This window comes from Ostrea edulis, chromosome 8, assembly GCF_947568905.1.
Source record: "Ostrea edulis chromosome 8, xbOstEdul1.1, whole genome shotgun sequence".
In the NCBI taxonomy this organism is placed as follows: Eukaryota; Metazoa; Mollusca; class Bivalvia; order Ostreida; family Ostreidae; genus Ostrea; species Ostrea edulis.
The window spans coordinates 14,766,320-14,794,235 of record NC_079171.1 but is presented as its reverse complement, the minus strand read 5'-3'; the positions used below and the strand labels follow the sequence as shown (position 1 = coordinate 14,794,235).

At 36.1% G+C, this 27,916-nt stretch overlaps 1 protein-coding gene across 2 annotated transcripts; it reads right to left on the bottom strand.

The window, feature by feature from the left end:
- On the bottom strand, positions 1 to 27,285 carry LOC125662645 (death domain-containing protein 1-like). 2 transcript variants are annotated; one of them, XM_048894931.2, is made up of 13 exons: positions 27,099 to 27,285; positions 21,614 to 22,260; positions 12,325 to 12,709; positions 11,487 to 11,673; positions 10,639 to 10,773; positions 8,457 to 8,639; positions 7,116 to 7,244; positions 6,534 to 6,801; positions 6,290 to 6,419; positions 5,676 to 5,789; positions 4,678 to 5,113; positions 4,151 to 4,414; positions 1 to 2,335 (listed from the first exon to the last, which is right to left on the bottom strand). In XM_048894931.2, the coding sequence occupies exons 2-13, from the start codon at positions 22,245 to 22,247 to the stop codon at positions 2,228 to 2,230; spliced, it is 2,973 nt and encodes a 990-aa protein (XP_048750888.2). In that variant the 5' UTR covers positions 22,248 to 22,260; positions 27,099 to 27,285; the 3' UTR covers positions 1 to 2,227. The 2 variants fall into 2 exon arrangements, with proteins under 2 accessions (XP_048750888.2, XP_048750890.2); XM_048894933.2 differs by lacking the exon at positions 27,099 to 27,285 and adding an exon at positions 25,285 to 25,404.
- Positions 27,286 to 27,916: the final 631 nt, after the last annotated feature.

Below are 27,916 nucleotides of genomic sequence, written 5' to 3'. Positions count from 1 at the left end.
TTAAATTATCTACAGATTTATTTCAGTGAGAGTGCTGCTATAAAATGGACGGATACAGAATGTATAATCAGCGCTGTCTCTAGTAACATGCGATGACATCATCAGTGTACAAAAGGGATATCACGTGTAACAATTGATATCTGCAGTGTAAACATGTAGCAGTAAATCACCAACTGTGTATAAATTTATATCTGCAGTGTAAATATGTACACAGAATATCAGCAATGTCAACTTGATATCAGTAGTGCAAACCTGATATCAACAATATAAAACTTGATATCTGCAACGTAAAATAAAATGACTTCAGCAGACGAACTAAGTATGTAAATTGATGTCCGCCGACCAATGTAAGAATTCATCTTTAGATATCACAGTGCGGATTAATCACGCACAACATAAATCATAATGTATGTATAAAAATCTAGGAATGTCAACGCTACGAAACTAATATACGATATACTTTTAGATTTGAAGTATGTTATACAGTGTATTACTGTATTTTCTACGCGGAAATTCTTTCTCCGGAATGTATCAGGAAGACCTTTTTGAGAGGAACAATGGCTCACCGTTTTATATTGCACCAAAGGTTTTCCGCTCGTGGAGTAAAATAAATAAATAAGAATGTACCTTAGTAAAACATACTTATTTTTGTCTACATAAGGAATTGCTATTTCAAGTATACGTTCCGCGAACCAAAAAGATAATTCATATAAAAATCACATGAACTGTCAATTATTGGTATGATGAGGTGCGATTCATATAAAAATCTAAGAGGAGAGTTTCGAGTTACTACCGGACCACCATTTTTACCCGAATTTTGTACATTCCTTTATATTTTGCTAACCCTGTGAATTTCAAGTTTCTTGAAAGATCATTCAAAACGAAAAAAAATTATCAAAACATGACAACTTTTTACATGCTAAATGTACCAGGTGAGGTTGTTGCAGACAACTCAGTTCGCAGGATACGGAACTACTTGTATACTTCCAGCCGACGACCCCCCCCCCCCTCCCCTCCGGGGGGTGTCTTGAACACATCTAGTCTACACATTGCAGAAATAATTATTCTCTGTATTGAAACATGGATATTTCTGAAGAAAAAGCGAAAAACTACAGACCTATTGATTTGATTAGGGATTATACTACGGTGAGGGGTCGTGAGAATGTGAGGTTTCCGATGCAGTGAAGTCAACTAAGCTCGCCTATCCTTGCATTATTGGTATTCCTTTTTGTAATTAGCCTGATGGCACAATGGTGAATAAAGCAGACAATGCAGTTTACTCTATGTGTTTTAAATTATAAATCATGCAAATACAATTGTACAAATATAGCAAAATATCGATATGTTTCACTTGGTTAGATTCCCAGTTCTATAGCCCTTCAAAAGTGTTAAAAAATGAACGATTGTTTATGGCGTTAAAACCTCGCCGCTCTACTGATCACAGATTCGCTACTCCAACGAACACATATCTCCGTCACAAAGTTCATTGATTTATCACCCCCCCCCCCTTCTAAAAATTACTGGGGCGATGGCCGTCACTCCTGCTCCCTTGTCTGCACTTGTTTCTGGTATTGAATTGACAGCCCTTCCAGTGTATTATATTACGTTTGAGAACTCGTACTGCAAATACTTGTACATGCATCGTCTATACCGGAAGTATCAAGGACTATCAAAACTTAGTTTTCATGTAAATGTAGTGTGTAAATTCAGAAGAAAAAAAATGTTCCGGTAGTAATCGAAATTCTGCTGTTGGCAAGTGCTGATTAAATGTCTATTGAAAACTAATTTGTAGAGGTATATTATATGTTAAATGAAGAAAACAGTGATATTTGACTCATACATTTAACGAAGAAATTAAGATTTTGTTCATCGTTTGCAAAAGTGATTACCTAATAATTGCTTGAAGCGTGAGGTATTTTCGAATTAGACAAACTAAATCCAAAAGTGTTCAAGTATGGACTACTTGCAACTTAAAAACTAACATATTTTGTAAATTCTTTCAATCGAAATTTATCGACTTATTATCAACATTTTTACAATAAACTAAATAAATACTACTAAATAAAAGCGATATGAACTTTCTTCCTGAAAATAAAGATCCAAAATAAAAGGACTTTGCCAATCATGTATATATCACAGTATTCATATTGTCTGCAAATAATGCAGATAAGGGTTCCACAGAGTAAAATATCGCTGACGTTTTAAGGTTTCCGTTTTGATTTGACTTTCAGTGAGACTGTATCTGCTTCCGCTTAAAGGCTTCGTCCTTCATCCGAACTCGCTCTGCCAAATCTGGCCGACCGTTCTTCATGAAAGCATTTGTCAAAACCGTCACCTTTAGAAATATAAAGAAAAGTTCATTAATTGTAAATGACTTAAATCTAAACGCTTCCGAATTTCATATTAACTGAATCTTAAAATGCTTGAAATATTACATACTTTTGTAAACGTTTAGATAAATTAATTTCTGTCGGGGTTAAGATAACACAGTAACGATTAAATGTGTCTAACCTTGTTTAGTATTAGTATTCAATATTTAGAACTATATTAGCATTTCTACAATCGCAATACTGACTCTGAAATAATTTGTTGAGTGTGAAAAAAGATTTACAAGAGAGGAGACGGATTTATTTTTCCTTCTTGTAATAGGCATTTTAAGGAGGATATAAATTCGTATAATTTTGTATTACAAATATTAGTTCCTTTGCAAGTCATATTAGAGAAGAACTAACTCCAACAATAACCCAATTCAGACTGGAAAAAATCTAAAGATCTGTGCATTTCTCGATCCTTACTTTATCTACAATGGTCAAAAATCACAATTAATATGGGCCACATATATGCATGGGCCATGATGAAGTAAAATACTATGCTAATTATCAAATATTAGTGTTGCATATACATTGTACATGAATATGAAAATTGCTTTGGTCGTCGTATATGACTTTCTGAGAAATCAAAGAATATATTCCAACCTGGAAATCACTGACTTTTAGAGAAATAAAACGAACATTTTAAAACTTAGAACCGATTTTAACTGTTCTTGCAACCAGGTTTCTGACAAGATTAACAAGAAACATATTGAAGCAAGCGTCAAAGAACGACCGCAAATAAATTGTTTCATTTGACTTACTGTCCATATAAAGTGTTAATTTTGCAAGAGCACAAGTATCATGATGCAGATTAATTTCCTCGTATACATGTACTCCCATGTTAAAATTTTATCCCCCTTTTTTGTGTCATCTTACCCTCAAGGACCACGATCAGAATAAATTGGAATATATACTGCTAATAATGGTTACATATTAATATGACTAAAATATAAATATGACCCTACTGGTCTCGAGAAGACAATTTTATCTGTTATGTTACCATGTAAAACTTTGATCCCCTATTGACACCCTACACTCCGGTTCCATGATTTGAACAAATTTGAATATGCACTACCTGGGGATGCTTGCATATTTTTAAAATACCACTAAGCATGGCACGTCTGTTCTAAAGAAAACGATTTCTCCTCATCTATTCAAGTATAAAACTTTATTCCTCACTTGTGACCCCACACTACTCCAGGGGCTATCATTTGAACACCTTGAAGATGCATCACCTGTGGATGCTTGCAAGTCAACATGACCCTGCTGTTCACGTGAATATTTCTAAGACCCTTGCGGTAATTCCTACATGTTTGCGGAAGCGTTATCTTGTAATATTCTGGGTTTCCACAAAATTATATTAAACACTTTGTTGTGAAACGTTTGCATAGGAAAAAGTAAGCATACATAATTTCATGAAAAGCTGTGAAAACAGAAAGTATGCACGGATTCATTTGAATCTGTCCTTGTTTTAGATGTTGCCGAGCAACTTACATTGTAATCCAGGACGAGCATCAGGATGGGATGAAACAATACTTTAATTAAACCTTCTTTTTCATCGTCAAAACTACGCAAAATGCATTTCTGTTGAGAATCGCTATTAAAAATACTTATGAAAGATATATTTGTATTATATTTTTAAATCAAATGTATACATGTAATAACATTTGTTCCCAAACAAACATATATCCTCTTAAATCTTTCATACGACTCTCATCATAAAAACAAGCGCCTCCTGGCGGCCGTTAGTGAACAGGAGAGGCGGATCTATCTCTTACCTTATCAATAGACTTGGGCATCTTTTTCAACCAAGTGATCAACATCTGATACCGGGCGTCCTCGTCCGTTGAATCTGTGATCTGTGCGTTTCTGATAATAGCTTGGATCCGTGCCTTGCTGATGTTTAAAGTAATTGCAATTTTCCTCCACTCTTCTCCCATTTCTGCCGCTAGCTGTCGCATCAGGTCGTCATTAACGGGGTCCGAGTCGTTCCGAATGACGACAGGTGCCTGGTGGGGTATTGGTGAAGGCTCCACATGATACTGGAAGTAAAAAAACAACACGTCACCATGGTCGCAAAAATTGAAAGGTGAAAGTAATGTTTGCAGATTTAGATGCATTTGGTTCAATGATAATTTTTTACGAGAAATATCACCATATTGAGAGAAAAGTGTCCATCAAATATAATGCAATTCTTGGGTACATTATAGTGATGTCGAAATGAATGATTGTTTTGCATATAAAAACGTCTGAATTTCTACATCAATGTTTTGGCAACTTTTCCGTATACCCATAAAAAATATACCTTGGGAATGTTCATTGGGATTTCACATAACAAATTCTTTTTTTTCTCCTTTCGAACACAGAATGAATTCTCGTCTAACACCGACTCTTTCCGTGCTATTGCCTTTCTGTCAGGGACGATGACATAGGCTCTGTACACCTCTATTACTCCTCGATAAACATTGAAATTTCTCTGTAAATACTGGTCAACTTCCGAAAGAAAGAACGAAGATGACGACATAACATTAGAATTGTATATAAATTTCGGGGTTTTCACGTTGGAATTGTTTTGAATATTGCCCCGGAAGTGGATTTCGATCGTATCTCCTTCGCAAACGCCTACTATCTGACTTGGATCCGGTCCGTCCTCAAATCCATCTTCGTTCATTTGTTTGACGATTTTTTGGACTTTGTTGACTGGGGCAATCTCCAGCCGTGTGTCAAAAGGATTATCTGACCTATGGGAATAAACGGTAAATCAAGCAGAATCAATTTATGTCCTTTTCTTTAAAAAAATAGCTCTAAATTAACTGCCAACAGAAGGTCACATCAACTCTAAATTAAATGCCAACAGAAGGTCACATCAACTCTAAACAACAAACAGTTTTATCACATCTTGTCAGCAATAATTTGAAAGTAAGCTCTCCTAAAACTGATAACAAAAACAACTTTGTTGAATACTCTTTACTAAAACTAACTAAATCAATTAAGGAATCCTTTCTTACAATGATCTATCCACCACGTGATTGTATGAGGACGTTGTTCTTTTAAATTAACAACTTCGCAACATACATGTACTTGGAGTGGAACAAATTAGAGATTAATATTTTATCTAATCTGCGCAGAAAATTAATCATCTTTAGGCATATTTCATATTCTTTCATTCCTTTGTAAATTCATATTCTTTTATTACACTTTCATATTTGAAACCAGCACAACAAAGTACATTTCTATTTCTGTTCTCTGCAATAACTGACTCTACAACAATCTGTAAAATGAATAAAAAATAACTTGACGTACCTTTGTTTGACAACAACTTGCACAAACCGCTTTTGGAGCAGCTCGAATATGGCAGACGACATCACGGGGATCAGGTCGTCGTCAGTATTGGTCCGGACGCGCAGAACCATGAACCTGTAAAATAAGGTATGGACTTTGTAATAGATGACAAACTGAAAGGATGCAAGATTTGGGACTAGGGGATGAATAGCAAACCATACTCGTGAATGAATATTTACGAACATATCATGTGAGCTTTTGACAATTTTCGATAAGTGGGGTAAGGGTTGGGATAGTGTTTGTTCACCGATTACTATAGTCCTGGAAGATGCAATTTAATTGCTTACATACGAATATTTGCGTTTACATGTTGATAAAATAAGTGGTCTTGAACAAGGGCTGCAGCTTACCGAATCATAGTGAAAGTGTGTAATCTGGAGATATATTTACACCATGATGACATTACGCTGGAGAATTTTGATTTACTGTATCAAATATACCGTGGAACTTGCATGTTTTTAATGAGAGTATATCCGGGTAACTGGTTCAGAGGGGCATACTATAAAGAGGAAAACGAGAATTCTCTCATTGTCGTATCCTACTCATACAAAGCATGGTTATGGCAATGTACGTACTGATCTAAAGGTTTATCAAGACTGAACTGCAGCAGATCCAACTTCACTTGCGCTATTTCAACTTCCGGTACGACAAACCACTTTCCGGTTCCGGTCCTCGCAACAAGGTATAGATGGTCATTTTCATCATCTGTTCAAATCATATCAAAGAATTAGAGAATGAAATTATTACATCGTTTAACTTAGAATGAATATGAATTATTCAATCGCCCGGTAGATTTTAGATCCGCGCCTGTAAACTTACCGTCATTATGAGCGTAGTCTCCCATGTACCACTTCGTCGGTTTAGGTTTTTCCTCTTCCGGTGGAGCGTTGATTTCCGCCAATTGTTCCTGAAGAGTTTTCTTTTTTGGTTTCGGCTTGCTCTGTTTTCCTTGGTTTTCCTCTTTTTCTCGAATGTCAAGAGGAACCGGGATATTTCTCTGTGGGTTTTTCATTTTTTCTTCCTTTATTTTCCGCATTTGTGCAATTTTCCGGGCCTTTGCTGGGTTTGGTGGACATGGTAGAGTGATCTAGGGATAACACGGAATGTATATATCATTATTCTTTATCATTTGTGATTTGTCTTTCTTTGCAGATACACATACATCTGATCATTGAACTTCCGCTAAGATACTCGAGTTCGAGGTCAATTCATATGCGGATTTATTGGGATGTAGGTTTTTTTCCCCCGTTTTTAACTTGTACCATTTTGGAATCAGTATAACTTTAGGAACCCGTTAGGGGGGACAGAAAAATACATATAAGCTGCACCCCCTGCTTTAAACATTTTCTGGATTCGCCCTTATATTGAGTATCATTAGTGGGATGCATCACGAGTACTTACAACGATCGGTTTGTGGAACTCCGTGGCCTCCCACTGCATTTGCATGATAGGACTGGAGGCCAGTAGGTGTTTACAGCTGGCGTTCCTCGTCTGGACGTCATGAACCGTGGCGGAGTCCACGGGCTGTACCTGGAACAGCGAATATACATATCAATTACTAGGGGTAGGACGATATAAAAATACGGAACAGCGAGTGTACATATCAATTACTAGGGATGGACCTGGAACAGCGGGTGTACATATTAATTACTAGGGATGGATCTAGAACAGCGAGTGTACATAACATTTACCTTCTTCTATACACCTAAATATATACATTGTACATGTAAGACATACGTACACAGAATATATTATATCAAAATGTTTAATACATAGGTTAATCTTTATGCATTAAAAATACAAATTGCCTTATGTTAGCACGATTGATTGATTGTATATTGTTTAACGTCCCTCTTGAGAATATTTCACTCATATGGAGACGTCACCATTGTCGGTGAACTTAGGCCTATACTCGGCAGCAGGGAAGGATCTTTATCGTGCCACACCTGCTGTGACACATGACCTTGATTTTTGCGTCTCATCCGAAAGACAGCCCCACTTAGTCGCCTTTTAAGACAAGCAAAGGGGTACCGAGGATCTATTCTAACCCGCGGGATCCCCACGGGATTGTCTTAGCACGAAAGAGTGATGAATAGTCTTCTAAGATTAAAGAGGAAAACTGCAAAGTTTGATGAAAATAATCGTTCACATAGATCGCTTCTTTTGGATTATGCACATTGGAATAAAATAGAGGATATCTATAGAATTGAACTGTTGTGCCAAGCAAATAGGGAAAATCTTTAGCTATTAAGTTAAACTTTGTTACCGACCGTTCGTTTCGCGACCGTCTATGGGCTTAATCAACCCGATATATTTCCGTAGACAAACTTAATAACTTTTGTCATTTTGTCGAGGATCATAACACAATATCTGTTTCAGCAATATCCACCATATTGCCATCTACATCTTTGTTACTGACTGTCTATGTCTTTGTTACTGACTGTCTATGGAAATATAGAGCCGTCAGTAGAGTGACACGTTTTACCCAATGACAGAGCGATATTTTAAAACGAGGCTAATATTATAGTCAGTACTTCTGAATCTTTTTCTCTATTTACTTACACATTGCCGGGTCATGCGTATTATGACGTGTGTAGTCTTGTCATAGTCTACACATTGCCGGGTCATGCGTATTATGACGTGTGTAGTCTTGTCATAGTCTACTCAGTTAGGGGTGTACATGTATACACAGAAATAAAACAAACAATTTACTTATGTTAGGATGCCGAGGCGCATTGTTACCTGTAATAAGATATGCTCTTTTCTGTAGAATGTTTCCCTGGCAACAGTGACGGTGATACGGTGATCACATGTTGAAGTCAGCTTGGAAGAACGCTTTGAAAACGTGACGTAATCTCTTTTCAATCGTGTCATCACTGCCAACGTCATAAATTCCTTAATCTCAACTTGCACGAATTTCAGATCCTGAAATAAAATCGTGATTTGATTGATACAATTCTTAATTACAGACAGAATATTAATTATTTCTAATTATGTTATATTTTACTTGAGTGGGTACCTGTACTATGAATCTGTTTACATCGACGGAATGAATCATGGGTTAGCGGATATTGGAGTTTGATGTACAGAACGTGCACTAATATACGAGTGTGTGAAGAGGAGCATGAAAAACACCAAAATAAAATAACCACCAAAATAAGCACGACTGCGGAACCTCTGTTATTAACATAATGTCATTTAGCAGTTCCCAGTGAAAAACATTATATTACCTGAAACACATTTCCTATTATTTTGTACAAAATACGATCACTTAAGGAATAAATACTCTGAACATTTGGGTGATTTGAAAGCAAATTCCATAAAAAGTCTCATGAATCCTGAAAATTATATATTCACAAAGCATTTTTGTCAATATTTGAATGAGTGTTTTAATCTAAGGTAGACTGAATTGAGAACCCGGGACCATTGTGGTTGATCTGAAAATGTGTATCGTGTTATAAATACTACTATTATATACTTTCAATTTCATCTCTTCTATTTTCTTTAAAAATTTGCGGGCATATATCACACGATATATGCCCGCAAACATTCCGGCCCGCAAACATTACGTCACAATCAAATTTCTACGCCGTTAATTTTCAAATTTTTCGTGTTTTTCATCTTTTACTCAGTTAAACTGATAAAGTTATTGTTTAAAATAAAATCATTGTTAGTTTCTAAATGAAATTGAAAGTATATAATAAAAAGGTTATAGACTTTGTATGGGAAATATGACGACCCCGTTTTTTGTCGCGAACGGACCTCGCAAGCTCGGTCCGGCTACGCGCCAAAAAACTCGGTCGTCATATTTTCCCATACAAAGTCTATAACCTATAAGTATATGATTTAATTTATGATGTACGCCTCATGTTTGGTAATCGTCAATAAAGCATTTGAATATTACCTTTATAGTGGCGGATCAAAGATTTGTTAAGGAAGGGCACTATGCTGGGGTGAGGAGCTCCGGGGTTTTAAGGCCTTTTAAATATGTTACTTTGATGGGTTATTATAGCTATGCTTTATAGAAATAACAAAAATAATGCTTTGGTCACAAAACGCCTCCCCGCCCTAAATTCATCACTGATTTATGTGCTTAGAAGTGTATTATTTTGTGGTAAATGTTTTGAAAAATGTAGTTTTATCAAACCTATCATGCAAATGGCATTGTACAGTCCATGTCAAATCAATTTAAAATTTACATTCAGAAAGAATAATTCAATTTCCAGTTTAAAAATCCTTAACAACTTTGATATTTAAAACACATCAAAACTTTGTATGATAGACGAATTTGTTAGAAAAAGACAATGCCATGGTTGTGTGTTGAACCTGGCCATTCCATTAGAAAGGAAATCAATAGCTTCTCTCCATTAATCTAGTCTATCATACAAAATACATTTGAAATCTTACAAATCTACCTATTGCAATTTTAACATCCATAAAGTTGGGTAAAAATAGTTTTTAATGAAGAACAACTTTCAGAGGTTCTGATGTGTTATTTGCCGGTTGGATAACTTTTAAATGGGTAACGAGCGTAACGTGAAGTTGTATTCCCAATCAATATCCAGCAGTCCATTTAAATAATTGTAAAATCAACTTCAGTAATAATAATATTTGCAGTTCAGTATCCTCTTTAAATGTTTACTAGATTCTTAATTCAATATGTTCTTTACTTTGATTTAAAAACCGGGGGAAATTATTGACATGTATAGTATCTTTCACGTACTCACACTAAAATGTGTTGGTCATATTCCGATGCAGAAGCATGGCATGCATAAAATATGCAAGTCGACACAGTTAACAACATTGTATTATCGTATATTCAAGACTGAAATGGATTATTTTCCAAAATGAAATTGTAAAGTGTACTATGGACAATATTTAACATTTCTGATATATGAAAAGTTGGCGTAATGAAATATCGTACTTTGTGGTTTTCATACGTCACTTCCGTACTCGGAATTTCTCTCCATTCTCCGTTTTTATCCGCTTTCACAAAGGCCTCTCGAGAATGGACGCTTGCACGGGATAAAGTGAAAGGAATGGCCACATATATGGAATTCTGAAATTTATATAAGATCTGATATAATAACAAATGCATAACTTATAACAGCGTATGTAAAATTGAATGTTATATTTCATGTCTCTGGGACAACAATTGATCGCAAATGAAGCTGTGCGAAGCTGATAGATTTATTGTCTTGATAAAAAGACCTGAGATTTATAATATTCCATTTTAAGAGTCTCACTGGCAACGAGATAATCTAAATTTTATCATTTGAAATGCTAAGGGGCAAAAACAAAAGACCACAAGTGGTGTCATAAAGATTTCTCAAGTGGCTGGTATATGGAAACGGAAAACCGTGTTCCGTGCTAATCTGTTGTAATATATTTCGCTTTTTTTCTATAAACATTGGTTGCTTGAAGCTATATTTGTGGAAGGGATTACCTATGAAATAATGTTTTATGACACACGTCATTTAATATTTTAACAAGTCCCTTGCTGATAAATATTGATAGAAAATATTTATTCTTTGGTAATACATTGACATTTATTAGCTTGCATAGTGTGCAACGCAATAAAATATTTGTATAGTCAATGAAAAGGAATTTTAGCATGAATTATCCTCGTCACATTATTTCCTTTACGTGTTTTATAAATTACACGCATTATTTAAATCAAATTTCTTTACAACCCCTTAAGTGTAATCTCTAAATCTAAAAGAAAAGATGGAAGATGGATATTTATCAATATTAAGCATTAATCATATTGACCTGTAATTTTGTCTGTTCGGATGTGGGGGCCAGCTGAATGATTGTGCCAACAAGTTCCTCCTGAGGCCCGTATGTAAGTTCGATGTCTAATTGGTCAATATCCTTACACGTGACAGAAGATTCATCAAAACTATTGGGCTTCCCTCGGATGATACAAGCTAGACCTCCTCCTCCTGGAAGCTGCATTCTGTCAACAATACATTTAACATAACTGTTATTTCCTCTTCCGGAATTTTTGCTTTCATTTTGGTATGAGATATATTTTATGTATGTAAAGAAGCACGGCAGGTACAAATGCATGGTATTAGGACATGCGCATTACATGTAGAACCGGACATACACCATTGTTCTAGTTCTATGGCCTAAAGTGCGCGGAAACGTAAAAACTTGTACAACATTGCTATAAGGCGATCGATCGTGTAAAACTGTCTCTATCACAGACAAAATAGATTTGATAAAAGAATGCTGCCTGAACTTAACGAGCACTAGTTTCATGAAGTATAACGATTGGTCTATGCAACAACACTTTATTTAAAAGAATTCCAGTATTCTAGAATGCTGCAGAATTGACGTGACTATAACTTAATTCCACTTTTTGTCTCTTCTTTTGACTTTCAAGTTCTCGCGTATGAAGTACATGTAGTATTACTTTGCAAATCAAGAAGTTACGTAATTTTGTTTTCTAAAACTAGAGTAACAAAAAAGAAAAAATGCCATAATGTGAAATTCCCCGCACAGTACCAATTTCTTTTTACATAAATTCATATTTAACTAATTTCCCCACAGAGGTTCATCTTTACCCCCCTCCCCCCTTTATAATAAAGATGAAGATCCATACTCATGCGCAGGCCAGCTTTCCCACACGGAAGCCTTCTCTACTCCAGCAGCTTCCCGCCTTTTCCATTCGGCTTCTTTCGCCCTTTTTTCTTCTTCCTGTTTACGGGCTTCTTCCTCTTGTTGCCTTCGGAGCTCCTCCATCTTCTTAGCTTCCTCGTGTTTTCTCTTCTTGTCTTGTTTCGCGCGTAACTCTATCTCTTCCTCTATTCGTTTTGCCTCTTCCTTCGCCCTTTCTGCCGCTAACTGAGCCCTGACCGCTGTGCTCTCGGTTTCAGCTGATAAGCGCAATGCTTCCGAGAGATCCGAGTTTGCTTTAGCAATTTCTGCATTGAGTTTCGCTAGCTTTTCTGTTAATTCTCTCTCTTCGATGCTTTGTAAATCATCATCTGCCAAACGGAAATGAAAGGGTTAAATTGTAAAAGATATAATCAAATGACTTAGAAGAAAAAATCGCAATGCTCAATAGATGTATCATTTATGTAGCTCGCACTGAAAGCATTTTTGGACTCTTTCTTTTGAAGCGAATAACTGAACTGTGACCAAGAAATTTTACAATGACTGAACATAGACTTAACCAAGATTTAGGAAAGCATTAAATAAAACTCGCAGAGAATGATAATAATGGCGAATTGTTTGTTAAGCAGACGATGAAGAGAAGATGTCATTTATCTTCAGAAACATGATTCCAGTGAAAAAATTCGTGAATCCACTGAAGAAGTTTCAAATTGTTTAATTAGTTAGTGGTTTCTTTGTAAATTGTTTAATTAGTTAGTGGTTTCTTTGTAAATTGTTTAATTAGTTAGTGGTTTCTTTGTAAATTGTTTAATTAGTTAGTGGTTTCTTTGTAAATTGTTTAATTAGTTAGTGGTTTCTTTGTAAATTGTTTAATTAGTTAGTGGTTTCTTTGTAAATTGTTTAATTAGTTAGTGGTTTCTTTGTAAATTGATGCCGATTTCGTTCGTGTGGTTGGTCATCTGTTCTAAAATCTAATTACACGCAGTGTTTCGCCGACTCGTTTTATCTGGTGTAATGGGGAGGTAAAGGTTTCATTAACGATTTTTAGCATAGAAAATGTATAAGAATTAACTCTGAAATCAAATGAGTTTACTATATAAACGTCATTATATGAGTTTGTCTCATAAACATACACTTTTAAAAGATGAAATTATTTTATTTTTTAAATCTCGATGATTTCAAATAGCTATATATGTAGACAGGTACAATGACATAAAAGGAGATAAAATATATTTTCAAGTTTTTGTAAGAACAAAGTAAATAAAATAAAAATGTTTAGTATACTTACAAGTTTAGCTAACTTTATCAATTCTCATAAACCATCTAAGATCTAGTCCGTTACCATACACCAATGTCAATCAGAATTCCAATAAAGCGATCGGGTTCAAAGTCAAACAAATATTTGTGATGCTAAACTGACCGATATAGAACTAGTTGCTAATGGCGGCAAAACTGGGGCAGTGCATTGTGATTTAATATCTTGGAGAAAACACTCGAAAATTTGAATTTACAGTCCCCTTTTAAAAGCTCAAAATGAGTGAGGGTCTTAACTATAATGACAGAAGTTAAAATCACTACAAATGTTACGCGCGGAGTGTTTTAACATTTCAAACACGTAACCCTTCACAGATAAATCGCCATATTTTCACGTTTAATGTTGCGTGTTGCACATTAAAGATTTGTTTTCTTTTGAAGCAGAAATTGTTGCTTTTCATTCAACTTGAAAGAACGAAAGAAATGAAATAAAATATAATTGATAATATATGCCTTCTTATGTTAGGAGATGGGTGTGAATGAATCTCGTATTTCCTTAATGTAAACATCAATCACCATATAAAGTAAGCATACAATTTGAGGATCAAAAAGCTGGAAGGTGGTTCAATAAAATTACGATTTCACAAATTTAATTGCGATGATATATTAACCAGAGAAGGTTATATATATTCTGCACAAATTGATGCTCTCTTTTGATTGGTTGTTGGTTGGTTGGTCTTTGTTGGTTCACTAATACGGACGTGATGAGATACATGTAACACCTATTTACAGGACATATCATGAATTCTATCAAGGGAGGGGGGGGGGTAGGGTCGACCCAATATAATGATCTTCTCGGTTCTTGAAGGGGCATTGCAGACTCCGAAATTATAGAACTTTCCATTAATTCTTACATTGAAATCTTTGAATCAAGCGATTGAAGAGCGTGTGTGTTGTAAACCTATATCCCTCTAGATCCAGAAGCGCTCTGGAAGTTCAAGCCAGATCGCAGACTTTTTGGCCGTTTGAGATATGAAGAAACATGAAGGTATGAATTGCGATACTTCACGTGAGTTAACTCTTCCAGGAAAAAAAAATGTCAGTGTAAAGCTTTGCATTTCATACATGTATGTACCTTTCTGTATTTTCAAAAATAGAAATAATATCTTATACATGTATTCATAATCTACTTTTATTTCTGAGGGAATTCCCAACCATTAAAATAGACGTACTATATTTATCAAGATTCATACGCGCATTGTTTACACCTGCAGCGTATTCATGAGAAAATGTCTAAATATATCAAAAGACAGAAACAGTGGCAATGTAAATATAACAATGTAGAAAGATTACTTCTGCAATTTCAAAGATGGTTTTTAAGATTTTGTAAGTTGAGATAAATATTACAAAAGTAAGGTTTGAAATTAAGATTTAAAAAACCAATGGACGCCGGCCGATGTCGAATGTACACAAAAAATCACGACTTGGATTCGGGGTAGCTTTGCTGTCTTTGGAATCTCAGTCTGATGATGGTTAATTGACCCACACCTCCACCACAAGTAGCTCTACGTGAACATCAATTCTCGGACATCAGGCGGCGGGGGTAACACAATACAGACACTGGATTTGATTTAGCTGTTTTAGGAATTCTACTGGGTCTTAGATGCATCACTTAATATATACCGGAGCTGGGAACAAAGTCCCGCGGAATCCTCAGAGAAATAGTCTAGCAACGCTTACATGAGATTTAGATTTGAGAGATGCAGTTAAACCCGCAATCAGTTCTTCCTCACGTTTCTCGCCTGTTACATGTCTGTATACCATTTACGTCCCTTCATTTAAGCCACACTTCAGTCCACCATATTCCAAACCAAACAGCGAGATCCGCCTTTTTCGTGTCCCCCAGTTCACGTGACTCGGATTAGCAATATTTACACCTGATTCTTCTTCACTTAGAGGGTCCTGTGTGCTCATGTTTGTGTTGATTGTGGAGAAGAAAACAAATATGTATAAATTTCATGTGTCGATGGACGTCATATCAATGTTAAGTAAAGTCAATGTTTGCACAAATCGATCATATTCTCCAGTCTCGCCGGGGCTCTACATTACCACGCATTCTAGGATCTGAGAAGAAACCAGGCATTAACACCCCCAACAAAAAACCCATCCCCAAAATATAGTCCACAATGTTTATTATATATTCAGGTGAGTAAACACGGTTGAACAAATGATCGAACTAAACACCATTGGGGGAGGTAATTAACAATGAAAGTCACAAGTCACTGAAGTCAACAATGAATGGTCAATGAAAGCGACAACAACTTTGATATAACCACTGAAGGATTGAAGAAAGCTAACCGAATAGTGACCTAATGACCACGGAAGGATGTCTGAATGGTCACTGAAATTAAGATGATTGAATTTTATTGAAAGATGGCTGAATGGTTACAGAAAGATTACTGATTTTATGGAAAGATGTCCGAATGGTCACAGAAAGATTATTGAATGTTATTGAAAGAAGGCTAAAAGGTCACAGAAAGATTACTGAATTTTATTGAAAGATGGCCGAATGGTCACAGAAAGATTACTGATTTTATGGAAAGATGGCCGAATGATCACAGAAAGATTACTGATTTTATGGAAAGATGGCCGCATGGTCACAGAAAGATTACTGAATTTTATTGAAAATGGCCGAATGGTCACAGAAAGATTACTGATTTTATGAAAAGATGGCCGAATGGTCACAGAAAGATTGCTGAATTTTATTGAAAGATGGCTAAATGATCATAGAAAGATTACTGAATTTTATTGAAAGATGGCTGAATGGTCACAGAAAGATTACTGATTTTATGGAAAGATGGCCGAATGTTCACAGAAAGATTACTGAATTTTATTGAAAGATGGCTGATTGGTCACAGAAAGATGACCGAAGACCAATGAAATATCCACAAAAAATTCTTGAGTATTAATGGACAGTATTTATCAGTATGGACAGTATTTTATCAGTGATAATTTAGTATCATTCAGTCACCTTTATGTAGCCCGAGAAGGTTATTGTGCATTTGAAGACATCACAGCTAATTCAAATAAGCTTCGAGATCAGCATATTTTGAAAGATAATAATGTTTAAGCCATCTTAACATAAAAGTTAGTAATGGATTAAACCGAGACTCGCAGAACGTGGGTGAGAGAATTGTTTTCCAATGTTAAGCTACATGTTTCATTGATAGCCATGTGTAACAAGAGCGAGCGAGAGAGTTCAATATGAAACAAGATTATAATCATAGTCATTTCTAAAATTTGAATTGGTAATGCACCGGCATCCGATATTTTCTACTCAGTGACACCTCTATAATGTCTTCAGAAACTGATTCCCCGAATGAAAGAAAAAAAAAATCATCTAATGTGTCTGAAAACATCAAAGACAGAAACGAAGATCGCTTCTGAGGACGAAAATGTATTTTTCGCTTTTTCATAATGTAAACAGTCATATCTTACATACGAATGGAAATAGCTATTTCCGTAAATGACAGAAAGAATATATATATATCAATATGAAAATGCTTTTTTAGAAAAATAAAAGATATGTCATGAAGAGCTCAATCTTGATGGAAGGACAAGCTGGCAGGTGAATCTGTATGGAAACCTGACTGGGATTAAAACTAATACAGAGTGGTGTGACGCGATCGTTTTTCAGAATCTGTTGTAAACACGAGAACAAGTAGAAAACGCGATCTCCTATCATGTTTGACAAGAGATAGGGGAATAATCCACGATCTGTGATCTGAAGGGGACGATTTCTCGACCTCGTTTTACCGTCCAGCTTTACAGCGCTCGGCAATTCATGACCCGGTTACTGTTATCGGGAGAGAATTGAAGAGTTCTTAAAGAGTCTTCAGAAACGTTTCTAGGGAAAGCTCAATATCTGCTTCAAGGATACATTACAAACACATTAAGATATCTCAAGAATATGGATATGCTAAAAACAAATCTTATAAGGGTTAGAACTTTATGAGGTAAATATTTTTTGTCAGACTATCTACATACGTATAAAAAAAAAATGACACTAGAGAGTGATAAAAACTTCGAATATAGAGTTAATGCCAAATTTGAGTTTTTGATGAATTCTTAGCCATAAAAGGTCATCCTCTCAAGAAAACTCCAAGTTTGTGTTGTGAGTACACCGTATGTAAGTCAGTATCCACATAACGGATAAAGTTATACAAACTTCAACATTTTTAGATACTAGTATGTCAGCAAAATGTCAGTGGCGGATCCATCATTTCTTATCTAGATGTGATTATAAATAAATGTATTATACCTCTTCCAAACTTCTGCTGAATTAAAAAAAACCCTTCAATATCTACGCTGCGGGTATTGTTTCCTTAACTGCATTTAATGTGTGACTGATGTTCCTATGACGAAGGCCTGTGCAGGGTTTTTTAAAGCAAGTTTATATAATTATTTGTAATATCAAATACCAATCTATTGGTATGACTCCACTCTTAGCCATATAAAAACTGATGTTTGTAAAACAGAGAATCAATTTCATACAGGTAAATAAAATTGAATTCAAGCTAAATAATTGAGAAGTTGAAGAATTTCCTATACAACCATTTTCATTTCCTAACAAACAAAAAACAAATGGAAATCGATTAAACCATTTGACTACACGACAGATTTCGCTATTATTTGTTTAATAATGAGGCTGGTCTGTAGTGAAATTTAGACATTCAATTTCAGAGTACTAACGGCGTGTACCCCTTGAGGGTTTAAAGTACCCCGTGTTTGTGTAGAGAAGTCGGTCAATATTTGCTGTGTGTATATTCAGGGTAATTGAATAGATTAGGTCAACAGAACAAAAATAACCCCTAACTCGACAAACCTTGTTTTAAGTAGGGCATGTTGACGCCGACAATGAAGCAAATAAATCTATTCCCATCGCTCCAGAAACTTTGATTTCTTATTTTATTGCACCATATTTCTTAATTTTGTAATTCTCGGCTGCGTTACTTGTACAAAGTAAGACTTTTGGATGAAGGTAAAATTTTGATACGGGGATGCTTAATTTTTAGTCGTGGATATTTTTTTTTTGTAGAATGGTAGGATGTCAGATTTGAAAGAAATGTTTGCTGGAAAACAAGTGTTGTCTGAAAATCTTCAATTCATTTAGAAAAAGTACGTAAATGGCCTGGGTTGTCAATCAAATGATTTGCGATATTAATTTAGGTATCACTTGAAAGGAGCACGAAAAAAGATGAACTTGATTAATGGAACGAGAAGCTAACAAACGAGACCGCGCACCTGAATAGTTGACCTTTTCGATGTAGAATGATTTATTTCATATTTAGATGTGACAGATTTCAATATTTACATTTTCAATGTTTTTGCCTTTTATATCTTTATCTTTACAGAGTAGGATGATAGCCATTTCATTATGAATGTAGTGCCGTTGTGAACAATACTAGTATGAATCTTGATGAATATAGTACGTCTCTGTATTTTAACGGCTCCGATAGAGATGACCGTAAAATGTAAATATAAGAAATGAAAGTTTTGAAAATTCACGAGGGTATGAACTGTGACGCTTCACCCGTCATGCTTTTAGCGTTACAGGAAGTATGACGGCGATGTGAAGCTTCACCCGTCATGCTTTTAGCGTTACAGGAAGTATGACGGCGATGTGACGCTTCACCCGTCATGCTTTTAGCGTTACAGGAAGTATGCAGGCGATATGAAACTTCACCCGTTATGCTTTTAGCGCTACAGGAAGTATGCAGGCGATGTGAAGCTACACCCGTCATGCTTTTAGCGTTACAGGAAGTATGACGGCGATGTGAAGCTACACCCGTCATGCTTTTAGCGTTACAGGAAGTATGACGGCGATGTGAAGCTTCACCCGTCATGCTTTTAGCGTTACAGGAAGTATGACGGCGATGTGAAGCTTCACCTGTCATGCTTTTAGCGTTACAGGAAGTATGACGGCGATATGAAGCTACACCCGTCATGCTTTTAGCGTTACAGGAAGTATGGCGGCGATGTGAAGCTACACCCGTCATGCTTTTAGCGTTACAGGAAGTATGACGGCGATGTGAAGCTTCACCCGTCATGCTTTTAGCGTTACAGGAAGTATGACGGCGATGTGAAGCTTCACCCGTCATGCTTTTAGCGTTACAGGAAGTATGACGGCGATGTGAAGCTACACCCGTCATGCTTTTAGCGTTACAGGAAGTATGACGGCGATGTGAAGCTTCACCCGTCATGCTTTTAGCGTTACAGGAAGTATGACGGCGATGTGAAGCTTCACCCGTCATGCTTTTAGCGTTACAGGAAGTATGACGGCGATGTGAAGCTACACCCGTCATGCTTTTAGCGTTACAGGAAGTATGACGGCGATGTGAAGCTTCACCCGTCATGCTTTTAGCGTTACAGGAAGTATGACGGCGATGTGAAGCTTCGCAGTTCATACCCGCATGGATTTTCAAAAATGAAACTTATTTCTGAAATATACTCTCAGGTCTATGCATATCAATTGTGTAAGCTATCATGTTGATATTTAGGAGAAACATATTCTTATATATCTTATTGGAAAACTTTTAGCTACTGTCGTGGCTAAACCCTAGTTCCTGGATCAACCTTGAATGTATAATGGACCTTTCTCTTAACATGCACGAACCCAGACATTTTTATTCCCAGAAGTGGGCCCTATCCTCATGTAATTTTTCAAGGGAGGACGGGTTCCAACCCATAATAGTGACGGACACTTGGTGTTTTAAACAGAGAAGTGGACAAATCTACGTATTTTCTTTTAGCGATCTCGGATTCCTATTTCTTCATTTTTTTGGGCTGGTAATGAGATCAAGTAGCGGTGTTGGACTCATGTTCATGTATCTCAGCGCGATACACGACCGATTGATCACATAGAGGCGGGGGAAATATAAAACTACAATGTACATATATGTATATCTCATTCGTGATTTTAAAAAAAAAACGATTTATTGTTATAATCTCCATTTTAAAATGTATTAGGTTCTGCTGTTTGTGTGTATAGTTGGCGAAACTGCAGGTTTTAGCAATACAGTATTCCAGTAAAAACAAATATATAGCGAGCACAGTAACACCCCGAATCGTCGCCCAATCCCAAATCTGGGACAAGATTGCACTATCATTAGGGGTGACGATTTATGATGTACTATTTTATACTCGTCCTAAATCGTCGCCCGCCAGAAGGAAGAGAAGGAGAGGAGAAGGAGTTAACAAACAGGGCCAGTTTGTATGTAAATGATGCTTCCAAATAGTTATAGCAAGGGGGATAATTTGGGGTGTAACAAGCACAACTCACATAATCAGTGTAAATTCAAACGATCCTGTTTTTGACCTAAAACCTTTAGCTTTGAAATGTCAAAACACTATCAATATAACGATCGAAAGTCACGAGAAATGACTGGAACGTAAAAACCAATATCGATAAATGTAAACACAGGGCCAACTCCACGTGTGGATCGCAGATGGACCTTTGCTCTCTTCAATTAATAAACATTTGGTATTGTTATAAATATGATTTCGTTTGTCTATCTTGTTCAAACAATAGGGTAACTATTATACTAACTATATATATGTACTATATTTAGCTAAATACTAGTTATCAATAATCACATTGCATTGTAATTCCAGTATCAAGCAAATTACTTTTGTACATATATCATGTACCCATTGTTCAATAGTGCAGGAGTATAAAATTGATGAGAGAATGCACATCTTTCTATGGTAATGTTTTGACAATGTCTGTTTTCCGCTATCATTTTCAACAGCTAATTCCCAAAGTAAATAAGAAAATTGATTTCTTTGAGGTGGGTATGAGGTTCACTTCTTTCCCCTTTCATCCCTTCCTTCCCCCCCTTTATATCGACATTCCCGTCTACACCCTCCTTTGACTTTCCACTCCTACATCCACTCCAACCTTCACACGCCCCGCTCCTCTCCCACCACCGGGCTTGCCTGCAGAATTTGAATTTTCTTACCTGTTCGTATTTCGAATGCCTTTCGGGATACACTAAACTGGATGTTTTCCTTAACTTGCTTCATTTTCGTTCGCAAACCCTCTAATTGCTGTTGACTGTTTTGCGTCTGTTGCTTGAATTCCTCGATGGTGTTCGAAATTTGCGCCACCACGTTCATAAGATCCTCCACCGGATAATTTTCATCTACATTTCGATACCGATCAGAATCAAATATTTCCGTGAATTCCAATATGTTATCGTTAAACGATCGAATGTTGTAGCCATCTTCATCTTTTGATCTCTCAGCCCATTTCTTGTCATTTTCCTTTACATCAGAATTACCATTCACAACTTCCGGTTCTTCACTGTCTTCTTTTTCACTGACGTTTTCTTCCCCTTCGTCTTTTTCCTCTTCCTTATTGAGTCTATTCGGAACTTCTTCCGTTGGAACATTTTCTTCCGTTTCCCGGGACTCCTCTTTTGATTCGTTTACAGAATAATCGGGGGTTTCTGATTCCTCGACGTTTGGAGTCGGTATTGCTCGCCTTTTCGCGGATGAAGATGGGCGTTTGGTTACTTTCGTTGATCCATGCCCGCCGCCATGATCATGCCGACCATGGCCCCCGTGGGAAGCCTGTCTGCGTTCAACTGGCATAACCCACTTTTATCTGAAAGTAATACGGAAAAGATTCTATTAAAATGAATTGCTTCGTTAGAACTCATTCAACATAGTGTGCTACTGTACTTGACAATATCAAAGGGTTTCACGAAGTACATGAAACGCATACTCCCATGTAATTTCAAAAATGAAATTACAGTTGTATATGTGCGGATCCAGCAATTCTCCCCATGGAGCTCCAACGTATACTGGGAGTTTGAAATGAGTGTTTCTACCACTTAAACTACCTGTACATACACACAGACAAAAGTACATGGCGTTTACAAATTCATGGGTTCCCGACCCCTGGTCCTCCTCTGGATCCGCCCTTCTGTTTACAGCTGAACTAAATACCCCCTCCCCCGTGATTCTAATTAATGCTCTGTATAGGAAATATAGGACGGGAATGAGAGGTTTGAGCTTCCATAGTTTATTCCATGCTTTTATAAATTCATATAATCTATCTATTTCCTCCAACCATCAATTGCTCTAAAATGCAACGCTGTATCTACCATATTAATCGATATAATTTTATTCACCACGTCACTGACATGCCCACAGCTTATTCAACGCTAACAGAATCTTTTCAGCTTGCTATAAAACATCTATACGAACTGTTTAACATACATTGACATAGATTTCTTTAACTGATACCGTGTAAATTATTCTAATTTGCATAATTCTGCCATTAACATGATGCTAATTGTTTCTACATAAATCCAGGCTGAAACACGAAAAACTGTCATTTTCAACGATTATTCGTAGAGCTAGAAGTGCTGATGTCCAAACCTTATCGGTACACGTATTCTGATGTATATAAATGATAAATAAATAAATAAATAACACCCATGCAATTTGCAGTGTATACCTACATTTGCATTTCTACATTAAGAGCTAGATTTTTTGGGTACATTTTTTACTTATGTAAACATTTTCGCATGTCCTGAAAATTTGACAATAAAGATTGTTCGTATTGTAGGTCATTTATTGCTTTATATAATTTTTGGCCATTGTGACGTATATTATCCGTAGTCAGATCCCGTTTGTCAATGGTCCAGTCAATCATGGTGCTCTCAGAGTGATGCTGATGTGTTGTGTACGCATTGATCGTGAGGAAAAAATAATAAACCCTGTTACCAGTTTCCACGTATGAATTCCATTACGTAATTTATGCTTCTAATGAAACCATCGCGATGTGAACACAGGGCAATTGATGATTTGATATATACACGAAGTGCGTATATATTACACACAATCAAAGACGAAACAGTAAGGCCTTGTACATTCATCAAAAGGAAAAAGCTCTTGTTTAAACAATAGGAACCATTCTTTCTTAAATAGAGAAAAATTTTACAATCTTGTACCTTTCTTATTACTAGGTCCTGTACGTTCATGTGACATACAAGTGGGAAAAAAATCATATTCGATTTAAAATATTGATACGCAGAGATCTAAACATACGACATAACGAACTAATAATATCCAGTAGGTATGGGTACAAATCTCGCTAATCTACATATCTTGTTTATCCTTACCTAGCAACAACAAGATGAAACCAGACACGTTTTAATAAGAAAAGAGGGCGCTTTCGACATCTCCATTAGAAGTAACGGACAATTGACGCTGAGTGGCGGGGTGCTTTGGAGATATATTTGTGGCAGATGATTAAACGATTCATTGAACGGAGAAAATGGCAATTTGTTTAGGAAATTGAAACTTTAAAAGCGTCATGAATATTTCTTTTATCGCCGCCTTGTTACCTGTAAAATCTACATTTTATCAGCAATAATGGTTCACGGTTCAATAGGGGTAATCTAGAGACACGTTATGGAATATCTAATGGGGACCGCTCCGGTTCTTTTTGAAAATGTGTAATAAACATTGAAATAAAACTCATTTCTTGTTCCTTTCTTGCACTCTTCAAAAAGAGCAAAAAAGACGCATGTTCTTGTTCGCGTGGCGGGAAACTGTCACATCATAAATGAATCAAATCTCGTTCGGCGTTCTATTTTTTTTTTTTTTTTTTTAGTTTTTGCGAATTGAGATATGAAATAAAATGAAGAGATAAGTTCAATTGTATGTATACAATCAAATAAATAAAGTAGTGACGATTCTGGAGGGGGGAGGGTTACAGGGGTTGAAAATCCTCCTTAGGTTGAACATTTTTTAACAAAACCAGTCATTATGAGGTCTGCAATTCCCTCTTTTACGGTTCATTCTTGGATCGCCTTTGAAAATTTTATAGATCCACTCCTTCACCAAACACTAGATCATACAATATCAAACCTATTTACAATGAGCAGCTTTAACCTTTGTTTCACGAATTATATAATTGGTGACTGATAATAGTAGCTCTTCATCACGCGGTTACATGTTTCCAAGGACAACAATCGATGCAAACCGTCAGCTGAAAACTTCATTAGTTTGAGGCAAAAAATTCAACTTCATCGATTTCTTTTAAAATTTCATATTCTGCATACTTCTTCGCAATCTTCCTTGATTACCAGCACGGTTTCTGACACATGTAAAATTACACTGTACATTTGATGTTGATATACTATCGTTACACTCCTGATTTTCATCTTTTTCTCTCTCTCCTAATTTTTCTCCCTCTCTCTTTCAATATTTTCCCTTGCTCTCTCTTTTCTCTCTCTCTCATGCACAGAGTAAAAATATGATTCAATCATGTAAAATGCATAAATCATTTTTACATTAGTTTGAGAAATTAAAATGACAAAAAGAATGAATTTGATATTAATATGTAATCGCATTGCTGATCTGTTTTCAAAATTCCTTATTTGTAACGTCTCAAAAATATGCACCGTTGGCATAAATCTTTAATTTAAAACCAAAAGCAATTTAATCATAAATTTGATTTGAAACTTTCAATTCAATCATTGCACATTCAATTTAATCTTACAATTCTTGCATTTATGTGACTGAAATTTAGAATCCTCAGTTGCATTGGTTTTAAGAAAAGGAACCAGTCCAATAAGCGAATATACATACAAAAAAAAAAGAGAATTACACAGACCTGATATTGTCCCACCGTCAAGAAATTATCCTCAAACACAAATACACAGAAGAATGCCCGAGATTCAGCTGTAAAACTTTTATCGCTGCGATCAATAACCGATCACGTTATTCTGCGTACACCGGGGCTAGCAGAATTCGTGAAATTTAAAGGGTCGGGAATGCTCTCTTGTCAGTTTACATGTGCCTCGTTTTATGAGAGAGAGAGAGAGAGAGAGAGAGAGAGAGAGAGCTAATCGTACAAAGGTTCGGGCAAACTGCTCTAGAGACAAATTGATTAATATCTACTCAATACCATACACATAGAATTGCTTTGTTGGATTGTCGAGTCGCAATATCATGTTAAGGATACACCGATATTTAGTCAAACAGAGAATTCTTATGGAGATAATTAAACTATCTGTGCATCTCTTTCAACGGGATGATTCCCATAGGCTATATCTAAATTATCTGTACATCGCAAGAGATATCTAAACTACAGGGTGTCCCAGAATCTGTACATCTCAGGAGATATCTAAGTACAGGTTGTCCCAGAATCTGTACATCTTAGGATATATCTAAGTACAGGGTGTCCCAGAATCCCCAGTATCTGTACAGTTCTCTCAGCTTTGTGATACAACATGCCTATTACTGATTACAAGACACGCTTGTATAGTGTGTATAATTTTAAGTTAGTACATGTATGAATTTCATAGGGAAAAAACTAGTTGAATTTACCTGGTGGGTTTTAATTTTTCCCCCATTTCTTGATTATATATTATATACATGTATATATAATCCATTGACATGAAACGGACATTTCAACTCCACTTTTAACATCCGGGAAAATTGTACCATGAGAGATTCGAGTTCAAAATATATAAAGAACAAAAAACTAGACAGATAACTAAACGAACAGACAGACAGACAGCTAGACAAACAGACAGACAGACAGCTAGACAAACAAACAGACAGCTAGACAAACAGACAGACAGCTAGACAAACAGACAAACAGCTAGACAAACAGACAGACAGACAGCTAGACAAACAGACAGACAACTAGACAAACAGACAGATAGCTAGACAAACAGACAGACAGCTAGACAAACAGACAAACAGCTAGACAAACAGACAGACAGCTAGACAAACAGACAAACAGACAGCTAGACAAACAGACAGACAACTAGACAAACAGACAGACAGACAGCTAGACAAACAGACAGACAGACAACTAGACAGCTAGACAAACAGACAGACAGACAGCTAGACAAACAGACAGACAGACAACTAGACAAACAGACAGACAGCTAGACAAACAGACAGATAGACAACTAGATAGACAGACAGACAGACAACTAGACAGCTAGACAAACAGACAGACAGACAGCTAGACAAACAGACAGACAGACAGCTAGACAAACAGACAGACAGACAGCTAGACAAACAGACAACTAGACAGACAGACAGACAACTAGACAAACAGACAGACAGACAACTAGACAAACAGACAGACAGATAACTAGACAGACAGACAGCTATACAAACAGACAGACAGACAAACAGACAGACGAACAGACGGACACATAGTAAACAGCTCTGATGTTTTGTGTTCCTGGGGGTATGGAATACTATTCAATATAAACACTGTTTGGTCTCTTCTAATCATGATGAAGAAACAATATCCCTGTCAGATATATATCGCTCTAAGACATACCAGACTGTTAAAGCTACGACATTGATCGTAATACATAATTCTGTAATCCGATTGGAAACGAAATATGTTATAAAATAAATGGTAAAAATCCTGAAACAAATAAATGAACTTCGTAAACATACCTCAGATGTCTATAACTTATCCTCAGAATGAAAATAAACACAGCAGTCCACTAACTATTTGTGTTGTTCAATTTTTACAGCAGTATAGGACGTATTGATGAGAGTGTCGCCTCGGCTGTTTAAGTATGAATATCAAGGCTTACTCGCTCGTTAGTTATTTAAACGGATTTTCAGCACAAGGGTCCCAAACAAATGAAAATGCCAGCATTTAATTCATAAAAAACGTAAACACAGTGCCTATTTTTAGATGAAAACAAACATTGTGCGGCATTTTTAAAGTACAAAAACGACGACATTGATGTGTACAAAGTTAATTCATAAGCAAGTTTGATTTACAAAGTTACACATGGTTTTGGACTCAGGATTCATTTATAAATAGTGGTTTCTACGAATTTTTGCTATGAGGATTATACGAGAAAAATCGGTTATGAGGAGATGGAGGAATGTTAACAGCGTTATGTCAATTTCATTATGTAATGGCAATAAATGGAGTTTTAAAAATCAGGTATTACAAAATATTGGGCAAGATAGAGAGCGCGTACCTGTATGTTGATGGGGTCATTCTGTAAACAATATAAAATTTAAAGGTCTGAACCTTCCCTATTTCGGTAAAGGCAGTGGCGTTTTTAGACCCATTTTCATGATTTTTCGGTTAAGTCCAAGTTTTAATTACTGAAAATTTGGATTATCTCCCTTTACGAAATTGGTTTATTCCTCATATCTATATTCTATGTCTGTTTAAATTATATGACACTATTAATAATACTTTTGAAAATTTCAAACCAATCATTATAAACGTCACAAAGGTGGCAACACAC

What these genes read in the sequence shown, in the direction of transcription:
- LOC125662645 (XM_048894931.2), bottom strand. Translation starts at nt 22,247, where the DNA reads ATGCCAGTTGAACGCAGACAGGCTTCCCACGGGGGCCATGGTCGGCAT. An exon ending in TGACGTATGAAAACCACAAA is followed by an intron (nt 8,640 to 10,638) that starts GTACGATATTTC and finishes ATTTTATTTCAG; the next exon opens with GATCTGAAATTCGTGCAAGT. An exon ending in CAAGTTGTTGTCAAACAAAG is followed by an intron (nt 5,114 to 5,675) that starts GTACGTCAAGTT and finishes TTATTCCCATAG; the next exon opens with GTCAGATAATCCTTTTGACA.